The following is a 15,610-nucleotide window of genomic DNA, read 5'->3' on the forward strand; positions in this document are numbered from 1 at the left end:
TTTCCTAAAATACATTTTAGTATATTACCATATTTACTTAAATTCAGAGTGATCTTGGATTCAAGACACTCCCCCCCAATAAATAGATTGTATACATGTAAAATTTATAGTTTGTCATAATTTTTCATGTATGAAATCTAGTGACTGGGGGGTCATTTTAAATTCATCCCACTCACTACTGCAATGGGGAAAACAGTGGCAGAAGGGATATGTGACAGAACAAGGGCAAATTACAGAATGAGGAGCAATGGTTTCAAGTTGCAGCAAGGGAAGTTTAGTTTAGATATTAGGAAAAACTTTCTCGCTAAGAGGGTAGTAAAGCACTGGAACAGGTTACCCAGAGAGTTTGTGGAATCTCCATCCTTGGAGGTTTTTAAGACCCAGCTAGACAAAGGCTTGGCTGGGATGATCTAGTTGGGGATGGTCCTGTTTTGAATAGGAGCTTGAACTGGATGACCTCCTGAGGTCTCTTCTAAGCCTAATTTTCTATGCTTCTATGTGGTGGGGGGGAGGGCACCATCCCACATCTTACTCCCAATTGCCTGGCTCCCCTAATGCCTGCCCCCTGGCACCTGCTGCCCCCTCCCCCTAGCTATTTACCCCCTCATACCCGAACCCCTGGGCAACTGCCCTCATCCCTAATGCCTAGAGCCCCACCCTGCCACCTGCCCTTCCCCACCAGTGCTTGTCTACCTGCCACCCCAGCTTGGGGCTGGAAAATGAGCTGCAGCACCTGCCTACCCCCCGCCCCTTTTTTTTTGCTGGCTTGTACTCTAATCCAAGAGGAGGGGCCTTTTCTCCATGTTAAATGAGGGTGGGGGGCTCATCTTGGATTTGAATAAATATGGTAGTGCTGGTGAAACTATACTGTGAAATATGTAGAATGGGTGCCAACTTTGGGGTGAATGAGTAGATACAAGAATTGTAATTCACAGTTGAATTTTCCTAATTTGTTGCAGTCATGTGAAATACTAATGAACTTCAGTTTTGCAGCAATATTTTTAGAATTACTTAGTATGTTAGACAGTGACTGAAGCCCACTTTTGTGGATTGATTTCTGTAATTTATTTTTTATAGATTCCTGATACTATATTAGCATGGGTTGCTAATGGGTTTTCTTGATCTTACACAACACGTGGGGAGGGGGGGAAAGATTATTAGTATGTCATTCATAAAGGCGTAATTATATACCCAGATAGAAATATCGCTCTTTCCTGACCCTGTATTGGGCATTTTTCAAAAAAGGAATAAAATTGTTGTTTTTCAGTATAGAATACAATTATTGAACAACATTTATTTATGTATTTCCACTTGACCAGGAGGCCAATCTTAAAGTATTTATACATAAACAGATTTGGACATAATCAAATGTTTTTCATTTAGTTGCACTAAACTCTAAATAGGAGTAACAATAAGCAATAGTTTTTCATCATGTTTTTCTTAGGAAAGTAGTTAAAGAGTGGCTTTTCCTCTTCCTCTTTTAAAGAAAGGGAAGTTTGACAAACACAGTGATTGAAGTGTAGTCATTATTGCAATTTAATGTGCTTTCACTGGTATAATGTGACCATCACCCTCAATACACCCTGAAATTAACATGCTGGGGAGCACCAGTGTAGAACATGGCACACCCACTCCAGGCCTACCATGTCTTGAAAGGATGTAATGGAGCTACTCTTCACTTGGTCCTTGGTACGTCAAGAAGCACACTCAAAGCAAAGATCCTTTTCGATGTGCATCTAGTGCTGCATTATGGGCAGCTATGTTGCATCCTTCTGAAGTATAGTTTATATGAAACACACACTCTGTACTTCACTGTGGTGCTGCCTTGCACATAGACAATGGAGAAATGCCCTTGTAAGTATGTAATTAATTTAAAGGCTGCTGCTGCTTTCATATGGTGTCAGCTATCAACTTCCAAATCTATGAGCCACTGTATTATCTCTCAATGTACAGAGTCCATCTGCCCCATCTGGGGCATTGTAGAGATTGCAGCTTTTGATTAAATGCTGTGCTGGTTGTTGGACTCCACATTTACACAGGGGGCTGTTCAAGATGTTCATCTTATGGAGTGTTGTTTTGAAGATTTCAGTCTGTTCAGTTTGACACATGCTTCTATGTCAAGATCTTGTTCAATGGGAAACTTGTTTGGTGTTGGTATAAAAAGTTGTAAAAATAGGTCTGACATTTCCCAATGGTTGGTCCACTCCATTGCTGTCCATAGGTTTGGTTTAGCATCCCCAATCTCTTTCAGGAGCTTATGGGCTTCATGTAGAAATGGTTTACAACTTTTTAAGCTTCCATCTGTTTGGGTCTTCAGTTAGCCGTTGATGGAACAAGTGGTTTTCATCATCTTTTGCCTCTATTGCCAGTAATGATGTTAGGGTCTGTCTTCTTGTGTTACTTGGTCTAATGCCAGAGAGTGCAGGAAGTACATCTGTGCATGTATAAGTTGTGCAGCCTGTTATGAGTCTCAGTACACTGTTAAGTACAGTGTCAGGCTTTTGAGTGTGATAACTTCTGGACTATACAGGAGCACAATATTCTGCTGGAGCATTTACCATTTCACGTGTGGTAGTTCTGAGCACTTTGAAGTTGGCACCCTGTGTTGTGCTGGCTAAACATTTAAAGGCAGCTGCCTTTATTGTAGAGACTTTACTGCAGACTTTCTGAGGCTAGTGACAAACATTCAGAAGGCCTGAGCCTGAATTGATTCAATTTTTGTAGGTTAGTCTAACCTGGCTAAGCTGCATCAGTTGGTAATTGTAAAGGCATCCCCTCTGGACTGAGGAAATGCAGGCACTTGCCTGCAGTGGCTCAGGCTAGAAGCCGGGGGGCACTAGACCATCCCTCCCTTCTCTTCCATAGTGCTGAGCTGAGCAGAGGACATGGCCAGGCCCCTGCAGTACACTCTGATTAGGGTGGCCCCACTTCCCCCACTGCTCCTCTGGCCAGCAATGGAGCCAGCAGGGAGTTACACAGCATTTACTTACATGGCAGAGCGTTACACAGGGTTTAGCAGCCCATCAGCAAAACGAAAGCCTCTCTCATTAGTTCAAGCTCTTCTTAACTTTTTCTAAGGAAGTAATGGAGGGACATTACCAGCTGACATGTTGATTAGCTCCAAAAAAGCCCTAAGCGAATGCTGTCCTGTCTGCCTTACACAGACACCTCTCAGCATTAGCTGGTAGGGCTGTACGAAGCTTCGGTCCTTGATTCGATTCGGTGGAGATTCAGCCAGATTCAGTGGCCAAATCTCCGTGTAGCAGAGCACTAGGGTGCTCGCTACTAGCAACAGTAATAAGGACAGCTGCCGATTAATAGGGCAGCACAGGTGAGGGTTGCCAGGGCAGCTAATGTTGGTCAGCTGGCCAGGAGGGGGCAGGGCCGGGCCTTTATAAGCAGCCCAGGCCAGGGCCTAGAGAAGCAGTTTCCCTCTGGCAGCCTCAGGAGCAGGAGCTCTGTGGGCGAGCTGAGCAGCCTGGGTCGATGGTTGCAGCCTGACCACTCTGACCGGCTGCAATGATGCAGGGGTAAAGAGAACTCTGAAGGGGGTAAGACAGAGCCAGCATAGAGCGGAGCTGGGTTTATGAGCTCGGGGGCTTATGATTGCGTTATGAGCCGGTAGGCTTCTTGTTTATGTTGCAGCCGCTTGGCTCATGGTTTCGTTATCGTTATACCGGAGGACCGGGTGAGGCTGTAGGGTGTGAGGAGGCCTCACGGGAGCTCCCCAATAATCTGGGGGTCCCGGGTGCCCAGTAGTGGCACAGCGAGCAGTGCCAGTGGGGCACAGCTGTTTGCGCTGGAGAGGCGCAGTGTGAAGGGTTTTGGACCCCAGCCCGTGAGGGCGGTATTTTGCCCAGTGGGGCAAGCGACCCAGGAAAGGGTCAAGGGGCCAGGCATGGCTGCGGCCACCTGAGCCCCAAGCGCGGGAAACGCACGAGCAAGACCCCAGAGGGGGCAACGAGCGTGAGAGGCGCGGCCCAGGCTCCAGAGAGGGCGAGGGTGAGGGCTCAGCTTCGTTTGGGAGCAAGTTGGCCCAGCCCCAGAGCTAAAGGGGGCAGTGAAGAGCCCCGGAGCTAAAAGGGGGCAGCGAAGAGCCCTGGAGCTAGTGGGGCATCCCGACCCCAGCCCAGTGGGGCAGTATTGGGAGTAAAGCCCGAGTAGGGTGTAAGACCCCAAAGGAGGGTCAGGGGGCCAGGCACGGCTACAGCCACCTGAGCCCCGACCGCGAGAGGTGCGGCATAGGCCCCAGAGGGGGCAACGGGTGCAAGAGGCATGGCATAGGCCCCAGACAGGGGGCACGGGTGGTGAAACCAGCTCGGGGGTGCCAGGTAGGGCGCTGAAGTGTAAGGGCTTGATAACGCCCGGGAATAGCTGCGAGGCTTGGGGCGTGCTGAAGGGGAGGTTGGAGGCACGCATCGCCCATAAGGCCCCAGTGCACCCCAGTCGGAAGGGGGCATAGTGCGGAGTAGTGTCCAAGGCAGCCTCCCTTACTGAACTTAGAACATCAAAGACATGGCAGGGGAGTTGAGGGTGCTGAATCACCTAACTGGACACGGCAGGGGGCGCTAGCGGGATCATGGCCGCCCCTGCATCCCACTCCGTAACACTCCGAATCCAGATAAAATCCGGACACCCTTTAATCTCCCCAAATCAAATTGGAACCTTCCAAATCGATTCCATGATTCGGACAGATACAGTTCTAAATGTTCTTTCTACGTACCTCAAGGTACCAGGCGGCTCCTGAATGCTGAGATGTTGGGACAGTTGGAATGTCTCACAGGAGTGCAGGGGGCTCTCCAGCACATTCGGCAGCAGACCTGGAAGTGGACCAGAAGCACTTCTAGTCCACTTCCAGGTCTGTTGGGGAGCATGCTGGGGGGCCCCTCAGCACCCCCTTGGCTTGGCAACTGGTGTCTTCTGGGTCTGGGGGGGGCACCTGGGGTCCCCCTGCAGCCGATTGCCAAGGTAGGGGGGCCCCCAGAGGACCTGGAAGTGAACCAGAAGTACTTCCAGTCCACTTTTGGCTTCCCCACCGAGCATGCAGGGGGGGCCCTCCCACACTCCTGTGGGATGCACCATCCTCCCCAGAATTCCAGCATTCACAAGCTGCCTAGTACCTCAAGGTATGTAGAAAAAACATTTAAAGTTGTGTCTATGACCGAATCACAGATTCTCCAAATCAGCATCAAATCTTCAGTTTTGGATTTGGCTGAATCGCATCGAGGACAGTGATCCCAATCAATGAATCACTGTCCCCGATTTGGGCTGAATCCTAACTGAATATGGCTAGTTGCACACCCCTATTAGCTAGCATACCACAGGCTAGGTACTGTCTGTGCTGTGGGAGAGGGGAGGGAGGGATGCCTGCTTGAGCAGTGAGTGTTGAGGGGGATGGGGCAGGGGGAAGCAAGGCAGACCCTGCTGTTTCTTCAGGTCTCTGCTGGAGTTCCAGCCAGGGAGCAGAGAGGAGGGGCCAGCCCTGCTGTGGAACAGAGAGCCTGCCCAGGGCTGCAAAGCGTCTAGGAAGTTTGGGGGACTTTGGTTTAAACTGAACTAGAAAGGGGTCTGGGACAGACATTGCATAAACTGGTTTGACCCAGATCAGTTAAGTCTGATACTACATTCAACCAGGTTTATCTCAGACCGGTTTCAGTCATTTTCAAACTGGTTTATGTACACTGAATGTCTGTTCTGTTACAGGTTTAAACCAGTTTCTAATCACTTAAAAAAGTTTATGTGTAATGTCTTTCCCTAACTTGAATGCGGTGTTTATAGGTGAGGGAACGGTTTAATGCGACTCCCAGGTCGGTTGGGGTATGCTCATTGGGAAGGATGTAGTTGCCTACGCTGATGTTCAGTGTGCTCTTGGCTTGATGATTGTCCAGGTGGAAGAGTGATGATACTGGTTTATTGATGCACGCCTTTATTTATTGATGCTAGCACTAACCCTTGGAGGACTCCATTCTTCCATTTTTCTGGGTTCGGACTCTCCCTTATTCTCCTTGGCTGTTAGTGGGTTTGAATGATCTGCTAGAGATCATGTTTGTGATGAAAGTGCATAGTTTGTAGTCGAGTATCATGGAGTGCAGTTTATATTTGAGGCCTTGATACCATACAGTGTGATAGGTGGCTATAAGATTGATGACGACTGTGCCTGTTTTCTGCCTCATTTCAAATCTGTTTTTTGTGTTGGATGTAAGTATTGTAACTTGGTCAGTAATATACCACTTTTTCCAAAAGCCAGCTTGTTCTTTTGGAAGCTGGGGATCAGTGATGTTCTCTATTTTATTCAGGATTATGTGCTCCTTGAGTTTGTATGTAATGTAGAGTAGTGAGATAGGTCAGTAGCTTTTTAGATCCTCTGGTGGTTTAATGGATTTTAGGATGGCATGTAGAAGTTCAGCTCTAATTCCATTCACTGTAGGAAGATAGCTACACTTGTATGGAAACTCCATTGCAGTTCACCATCCATATATGTGCAAGAAACTGTGTTCAGGACATAATATAGCCTAAATTGTGTTAACTAGTGCAGAGAAATTTCTTTGGGCATTGCTCATTCTCCTCCCTTCTGAGTCTACTTCCTGTATAGCTGAAGATACTCCAGCCCTTACAACTGGCTTCAAGAAGCTTCAGGAAGCAGGGGCAGAGAAGGAAGAGAGTTGTGAAGACACCTGGCCAACTTCTCCAGGAGGGGAATCCATGGGGATAGGAACTTCTTCACTCTTCTTATTGGCCAAGCAATCCCGGCTCTTCTTTCTCTAGATTTTTTTTCCCTTCCAGTATGTAGTGAAGGCTAGGCAGTACTAATATTTTTATTACAGTGATGTCTGCAGGGTAGTGGCCCATTGTGTAAGAGCTGGACTTACAGACCAGTTCCAGTCTTTCTAAATACTACTGGGGAAACCTGAAATCTTAGAAGGGGAATTTTCTTAAAAACAGATGTGTGATATGTGGTCACTTACACTTTTATTTTATGTAACTTTTATTTGATAATCTTCCTCCCCCCCAAAAAAAAACAAACAAACAAAAAACCTATATATTTATAATGACATAGATCAGGGAGGATTGGCGTGTGTGGTGTTATTAGTATAAGAGAACCCTGAATATTTATATATATTATAAAAGAGCTGGTCATTTATTTACTTTTTCATTCAAAATGTTGAGATAAGAATCCCACTTCCATTCTCTTACTTTTAGTTTTTTCACTTTCACTCTTTATCTGTTGCTCATCTCTTCACTGAGAAAAACTGGAGAGGAGACGTGAAGGAATGTGGTTGCTTCCCCACACTTTCTCTCGCTTATGACTTCTACTTATTTCCTCCTCCTGTCCACCCTAGACTACTTGTAATTTAAAAGAAAAAATCATTTTTAATTATTTTGTGTAAAAATATATACAAGAGAATTAACACATCTCAAACTTTTCCCCAACTTCAACTGTCCCCAGTTTGATCAGCTGTAAATCTGTGTTTTCTAATAAAAAAAATCAGTTAACATTGATCTGACTTCTATAAAGACAAAGACAGTATTGGATATTGTGAATATATCTTAAAACCAGTAACTCTTTATTATGTTTTAATGAATTGGTTGATTAAAACGATTCTTCACCTTTTTTTATATCAGGATCTCTCGTATTTCTTTTCCTATTGAATTGGTGAGCCTCTTTCATATATAGCTATATTGGAAGGATGGGTTGTTACCAGTTCATTTCAAACTTGTTGGTTGGAAGCATGCACATTAATGATCCAGATTGTCATTCTTACCGTAGATTCAACCCACTAAAATGCTCTAATACTCTTGGATGCACTTTGTTCATCATAGCTAGTGAAAAAAAAGTTTTCCTATTCAAAACAAAACCTATCCCAGCCAGGGGAAAAAGGAGGAAGGTTCCTCTAAGAACAGGCATATTGAGCTTGTTTGATCCCTTGGCCCAGGTCTGGACAGTGGCTCTCCTTGGAGGCTGGATTCGGACCTCTGGCAGTAGTGTGAGCAGCTTGAGGGAGTTGGGGGTGAGGTATTAACACAGGCTTTGCATGCCCTGCTGTGACCACCAAAATGCACCCTCAACAGGGATTTGTCCCCTGGAATTGGGTGGTAAGCCCTGCCTCTGAAATCCCAGTCCTCTTAGGAGCTCCATGGGCCTATGTACTCTAGGAAGGCAGATGTTTGACACCCCTTCTCTATGTCTTTTCCATTACTTTCTAATTAATGCATTTGATAAAGTCTTCTTTTTTTTAGTACCTGGAAACCTGGTTCTACCCAGGGAAAAGTAACTTTTCTTTCAGTGTAACTTTTCAAGAAATAGAGCTTCCTTACATATATATATATATATATAAAAAAAAGTAAAAACAAAACTAGTAATTTTAATATTCTGGAACCCAATGATACAGGTCACTACCACCACTGTAAACTGATGGGTGGTATAAATTTTCCTTCTAACAAAGATCCCATTGAGTCATCTATGCTTTCAGGAATTTCTCTTCTTTTAAATGAGGACTTCTTGAACCTACAGTTCCTTGGCCCAAGCAGGCCAAGATATCAGATATTTTCCAGCTTAATTTTTGTGGCACTCCCTACTTTGTACTCATGAGTTATAATTCTTCACAAGAAATATGAATGGAGGAGACACTGAAAAGTCTAGGCCTATTCTGTTCAGAAAAGCAACATTCATAAGGGTTTACAAAACATAAAATAGTAAAGAGAAAGTAAGTAGTGGATGTATTTATTATCTCTCACAATAGAAGAACTAGGGGGTCACAGAATGAAACTAATAGTAAGGTAGTAGGTTTTAAAACTAACAAAAGGAAGTTCTTTTTTACACAGCATGCAATTAATGTGTGGAACTCATTGCCACCAGATGTGGAAGATGACAGTTTAATGGCAGATTCAAAAAGGGATTGGACAAGTTCTTGGAGAAAAGGGGCATTAGTAGCTGTTGAGCATGGGAGCTAGGGATACAGCCTCTAAATTGAAATTTCGTAGATCTTACATGCTGGAGGCTGCAAGTGAGAGAGGAACAGTGTGGGGAGGGGAGGGGATGGGAACCTCTCTGGTCATACCAAGTTCACTCTTTTTCAGCATCCACTCTCTGCCACTGTGTGACAGGATACTGGACAAGATGGATCTATCTATGGTCTCATCTTGTTAATGGCAGTTTTTATGTTCAGGTTTTTGAAGACTAAGAATCCAGTTTTATTATTTTCACAGTTTTAAATGAAGCCAAAGCAACGGCTTCATTTAGAGCTATAGATTGTTATGAATCTCCAGAATGAGTGAACCGAGCCAGAAATGGGGCAGGCAGTTCTTTCCTTTGAGAGAGATATGCTGGTCTCTGTTTACAATGAACATGTAAGGACCACTGATAAATCCTACATAATACAGCAAGAGGTGAAAGAAGAAACCTTAAAAAAAAGGGTGGGGGGGAGTAGAAAGACTAGTAGAGTGGACAGATAAGATACCTTCCAGAAACAAGAATATATATATTTATCCCATGAACGTGGAGCACTTACCACCTGCAGGCACACAATTGTGAAGAAACAAAGGCTGAAGAACTGGGTAATGATTCTTCCTTCCCCTGGTGTTACTTTCAGGTAGGAAGCCTGGAGCTGTTCTCCAGAAACATCTCAGGACAAGCAGAATGGTGATGGGATAGGAATCTATTTTACTTTCTCTGTTGTTGCTATCTCATGGCATGAAGGCAACTTGGGGCATGTCATCAAATAGGTTTTTAAACATTCTTTCTATTTTAATCTAAGAGGGTGCCACTCATAAATGCATTAATAGGTTTATTTGAAGCCATACACCTAGTTGACATATTCCCTGTTGAACTAGCACATCCAACCTGCTATGATTTGCATCAGGAAGTAGCTTCCTGAGTTATGTATTTTATGTTTCATAATGAAGCAGAGTCTGTTCTGATTTACATTCTGAGATGTTCTTTCTTTTTCATAGGAGGCAAACTGTGGTCTTACATCAGTAAGTTCTTAAATAGGAGCCTTGAAGAAAGTTTTGAAATCCCTGAGCTCAAGAGATCCAGTTCTACTAAGATTCACCTGCAACAGCCATCTCCCAGCCCTAAGGAAATCAGTAGCAGTGTTTGCTCTGGAGCAAGTGATGGGGAGAACATGCTAAAAGTTATACCGCTGAAGAGCAGTCTTACCCCAAGTTCTCAAGATGATAGTAGTAATCAGGAAGATGGCCAAGAAAGTTCTCCCAAATGGATGGATTCTGGGTCAAGTTCAGAAGAAGAATGCACTAGTAGCTATTTAACATTGTGCAATGAGTATGGACAAGAAAAAATTGATCCTAGCTCTTTAAATGAGGAACCTGTGCTGAAAATAGAGGGAAGAGGTCTTAATACCAAAGACTTAGGATGCTTACAGGCAAATACTGTAGTTGGCAATGATAGTTTCAGCTCTCAGGTCATGTCTCAGGAAGTAAAGATTTTCACAGAAGATGCTGAGCCAGAAATCATTAGTCCTACTAGGATATCAGATTCATTAAATAGATCAAAGAACAGCCCCATGGAACTCTTCAGAATAGATAGTAAAGATAGCACCAGTGAATTACTGGGGCTTGATTTTGGAGATAAATTATTTAGCTTAAAATCAGAACCTTTAAAGCCATTTTTTTCTGCACCAGATCGTGACAGAAGTCTTGATGCCATAGAAAGCAGAGTGGGCTTTAGAGCTCATGACACCATAAGCAGGGGTTCAAATGACTCTGTGCCGGTTATTTCTTTTAAGGATGCTGCTGTGGACGATGTTAGTAGTGTTGATGAAGGAAGGCCGGATCTGCTAATAAATCTGCCTAGTATGTCAGAGCAAATAGAAGTAGCAGCAGAAGTTAGGCCAACAAAGTTTACAAAGACTGATATAGATATTTTAGAAAGCAAACTGTTAGAAACCCCTGATGTCTTACAATTGAATAATACAACAGAACAATGCAAAACATTTGATCAAAAGTTAAATTATGAGGTGCCTGAACTAGGCCACTCTTCTAGCAAAGAGTCAGAAGGGCAGTGTGTTGTCACTCAGGAAGTTATTAAGACACTATTTGAATCTGATTTTGATCTAGGGAGCTCAGAAGCTGTGGCTCAGTTTCAAGGACTTGGAGCAAATTCTTCCACATCGTTAACCACAGCGAACACAGAGGAAAGTTTCCTATTTATTTCTAACCCACTCTCAGGTGCTAAAGAGCATAGCATAGATGGAGATGCTGTAGAAGGTGAAGCAGTGTTACTGTTTTCTGATCAAACTGAAGATTTTGGGAAAGAGGATGCAAACCCTGTTTTATTACCAAAGGTTGAAAGTGTAGAAACAGCGTCAAAGGACAAGAGTGAAAGAGCAACAGAAGGAGAGATGGAAATACATCAAATTTTTCGGGACCTTGACAACAGACTGGCGCTAACCTCCAGGTTTCACATCCCAGAGGACTGCATTCAAAGATGGGCAGCTGAAATGGTTGTAGCCCTTGATGCTTTGCATAGACAAGGAATTGTGTGCCGCGATTTGAACCCAAACAACATCTTATTGAATGATAGAGGTCAGGAACTTTTGCAAATGCATTTCTTTTTATTCGCTGTTGCTTCCAATTAACTGAGTAGGCGTTTTATCTTGTAATTAGTATCTTCATTTCCTGTCTAGAGCTTCATTATCAGTGCAGCAAATTCACCCCCAGTAATAGCTTCTAGTACTTAATGATGCCATTATTCTTAATGATACTGTTTTTAGCTACAAAAGGAGTAATTACAGTTCACTTCTGCAGAAAATGGAAGGGAAAAATGTTTTGATTTCTCCTGTCGTTTTGTTTTTAGGACACATTCAGCTAACGTATTTTAGCAGGTGGAGTGAGGTTGAAGATTCCTGTGACAACGATGCCATAGAGAGAATGTACTGTGCCCCAGGTTAGAGCAATCACCTTAAATGTTTCACTTGGAAAATAGATTAGCAGCCTTCATTTTCTCATGGAGCCTATATAACATACTTCTCACTGGGAGCTGAAGTTCATGCAGTATCTGATAGGACTTTTTCTGACTGTCTTAGAATTTGAAAGAGCAGGTAACGGTATCATTCTTGAGCTGTATTGTAGTCTGATATATTATAGAGCCTGTACCAAATGTCATTGTACTGCAATTGTAGTTTCAAAGACACTTTAAGAAACAGTTTGTTTAACTTAGCTATTTGCTGTTTCAGTAAGCATTGACTAGAACAATGAAAGAAAAGAGGGCAGTTCAGATTGATCAAGTGTCACAACGAGCTTTTAAATGGCAGGCTTCATAACTGTGCAACAATAATAGAAAAATAAGCATTGACTTCCTTTAGATCTGAAAATGTAAGAAACATAATAGAATATGATGAACTAAATGGACTTTGAAGTAGTGTAGAGATTTCTTTTCTTAGAACTATTGCTATTAAACACAAGGTTGCCAAATAGGTATCTCAGGAATTTTTATGGTGACAAATATGCTTGAAACTGAAAACTCCTCATTTTAATTTTGTGATGTCATAGTTGTCAGATGATAGAGACTGCCTGGAAAGGGGTGACTAAAGAGTTTCCACTTATAACTTCTTGTTTTCAAAATTTCATATTTAGTTAAAAAAGAAATATTCTCGGGCTAGGATTTTTCATGTGTGGGTTCTGTTTCAACCTGCAAAAGTTCAAAGGGAATTGTTTCAAGATGTTTGAGCAAAATCCATTCAGGTAGTTCAGTTGTCTGAGAAAAGTGAAATCTTTTCTCACTTTAAAATTTAAACTGTCATAACTCTTTTCTGGCTGAATTGCTGGATCGATGGAACTTTGAAACGTGGCCTCTAGGTATTGTATAACCACACCATGTGTATAGTCTCTGACCAAGTTTGACAAAGGTTGGTTGAGGAATAATTTTATGAGCCAATTTAAAAAAAAAAAAAGTCTCTTTTGAACTAAACTTAGCACTGAGTAGTTATTCTAGGAGTTAGTCCCATTAAAAGGAAATATAGTAAGGAGTGACTCGTTAGAAATAAAGGTGGCAGAATATGATCCATTAGCAGCTGCTAAGACTTGAATTTTGACCCCCGTTGTGAAATTGCACATTCTCTCTGCTGAGCCTGACTGGCACGGAGGCTGCTGCTGGGTCAGTTTGCATGAGGAAGATTATAAATGTCTCAGAGAAACGCAGTTAAATACTTTTATGTTTAAAAACAAACTAAATATTGCACTGCATTAACTCCAGGAACATGATTGCCTATAAGTCCCTTCACTTCAGATTTCCAGTAATTGTTACTGCTTTTGAAAAGGGGGAGAAAAGTCTTTGTTGCCGGAGTACATCTTTCATAATGCAGATAGATGTGTTGCTGTCTTGTTAGCTTAGCTTTGTTGGGGAGCTTTCTGCAGCGAAAGAGTAGTGATAGCAAAGATGGAAACACAAGCCTTTTTCTCACCTCGTCACTGTAGTGAGGTCTGGACTTTAAAGCCTGACTTTAGCCGTGCAAATTATGATATAGACAGGAGACCTTTCTGCCCCATTAAGTTCCAAACAAGCGACTCCTGCACCAGTGCCCCACGGTCAGAGCAGAGTTGAAATAGATTTAAAACACAGAATTCAGGGTTAAGTTTTCCTGCACCATTCACACATTGCCCTCACTGCATGTGTAAGTCTGCTGGAGTTGTTTAGATTAAGTTGCCAGTCCTGCAGTTCAGTTGATGTGGACAAGCCACCATGATCGCTGGAGTCTCCTAGAGCTTATTGCAATGCTTTCATGGGTGTAAGCGTGCATCTGCACACTTCCACTTACCGGGTCAGGGCTCGCACATGCAAGGTGACTGAGGTCAGCCTGTCTGCAATACAACAAAAGGATTTTTATCAGCATACTCTCATTTTTTCATATTTGTGCAGTTTAACCTGGTATAAATGTTGCTTTCAGCATTTAACTTAGGATATTTATATAAATGTTCGCAGTAAATTAATCCAATGTTGCTTTGAGTGGACTGGCAGCTTATATTGCGTAACAGTTTCATACTTGTGCTAGTAATAACCCGTGCTACTCAGTCCAGTCTGGTTCTTTAGGGCTCCTGTTTTTGAATTCTGTTCTATACCACTTCCTCAACTTCGGGCAGTTAATTTTAGAGGGCTTCCTACAAGTTGGGGAACACTCCCAAGATATAGGGAAGTAAACGGTACTTGAGTGATTAGCGTTCTATTCAGGACTGCAGGAGTGTTCCTGAACTCAAGTTCCCATATCAGTATAATAGCATCTCCCTCACCCTGTTCTTTGTGTGGCTTATTTTTTTAAATACGGGTTGGGTTTCACTCAGTTTGCTGTGAGAGACTCTTCTTCCAAAGTATTTATAGAAATAACCACAATATTGTGTTGAATTTGACAATCTTTTTCATAAAGAAATTCCTAGAACAACTGCATAATACCTGATATTTTAATTCACTTTATTTTGAATGGTCATGGTTTAGATCTAATTTCCCCTGCACTCTGTTATTTTGCTCTCCCTAGGGCAGGGGTGGGCAAAATGCAGCCCACGGGGGCCTGCCAGGTTATTCTATCTGACCCACGGGGCCCCTAAAAAATTTAGAAAATTAATATTTATCTGTCCCTGGCTGCCTGTCATGCGGCCCTCGATGGCTTGCCAAAACCCTGTCAGCAGCCCTCCACCCAAAATAATTGCCTGCCCCTGCTCTAGGGACACGTAACCTTCTCCCTAATCCTTCCCTGCCACAAGAATTGGGTTGGAATAGTTTTGGAGTTTTATGTTTTGCTCCCATCTTGGGACAAACGATAAGTTTTGAAATTGTGCATGAAACAGGCTTCCTACATTTTGGCCAACCCTATTATTGGCATGTTTAATTATTATTATTTTTGCAATATGAAGAGAGTGACTATATACAAACATGGCTTTCTAGAGCCAGCTATTATGAATAAAAACATAAACAGTGCCACACTGGATCAGACCAATGGCCAGTCTAGTCCTGTATCTTGTCTTTGACAGTGGCAGTAGAAGATGCTTTAGAAGATGTGTGAACAGAGCATATCTAAAATGATCTTTGCCCTCAAATGCAATACAGAGTACAATTGGATGCAGTACTATATTTGCATCAATTTTTGGAGTAAGTTTCAGAGCAACAAAAGGCAGTTTTTGGTAGCAGAATGTCACAAATTTAAAATCTTGCTGGCATAAAAGTTATGTTTTTATTACTACTGTTTACAAGTAACAACAAAAATAACTAGAAATGAAAGAGCTCTGCAGAAGAAATCTGTTCAGTGGATTTATTTTCACTGTACAGTTTTGATTTTTAATTTCTTGGATTTATTGTGTTGGACTTTCACACCTGTGGGGACAGATGATGAAAGAGAGTTTTAAAAAGAATAAATTGATTGCATAATTATTTAAAGGAAAATTGGCTTAAGTGTACTACTTGAAACAGCTTCTTATATATCTGTATTTGATTGTCTATATTTCAAGATGGGGTCCTTTTCTAAACATAATTTTTAGGGGGTTTGGGTGGAGTTAGGGTGTCCATTAATAAGTTGTCTATCACCATGCCGTCTTAGAGTAGATGTGTTTTTAAAACTATAATAGAAATAATAATTATAGCCTTCAGATTCTGAAAGATAAGGAG

At 42.5% G+C, this 15,610-nt stretch overlaps 1 protein-coding gene across 2 annotated transcripts in view; it reads left to right on the forward strand.

Annotated features, from left to right (window-relative positions):
• The window catches only part of RPS6KC1 (ribosomal protein S6 kinase C1), a 137,191-nt gene that overhangs the window by 104,105 nt on the left and 17,476 nt on the right, over nt 1–15,610 (forward strand). For both annotated transcript variants that reach the window (XM_019549457.1, XM_019549456.1), the window contains 2 exons: nt 9,952–11,544; nt 11,816–11,905. In XM_019549457.1, coding sequence (XP_019405002.1) covers nt 9,952–11,544; nt 11,816–11,905 — 1,683 coding nt within the window. The remainder of the gene's footprint in view (nt 1–9,951; nt 11,545–11,815; nt 11,906–15,610) is intronic.

Source organism: Crocodylus porosus, unplaced genomic scaffold, assembly GCF_001723895.1.
Source record: "Crocodylus porosus isolate Cpor-Errol unplaced genomic scaffold, CroPor_comp1, whole genome shotgun sequence".
NCBI lineage: Eukaryota > Metazoa > Chordata > Crocodylia > Crocodylidae > Crocodylus > Crocodylus porosus.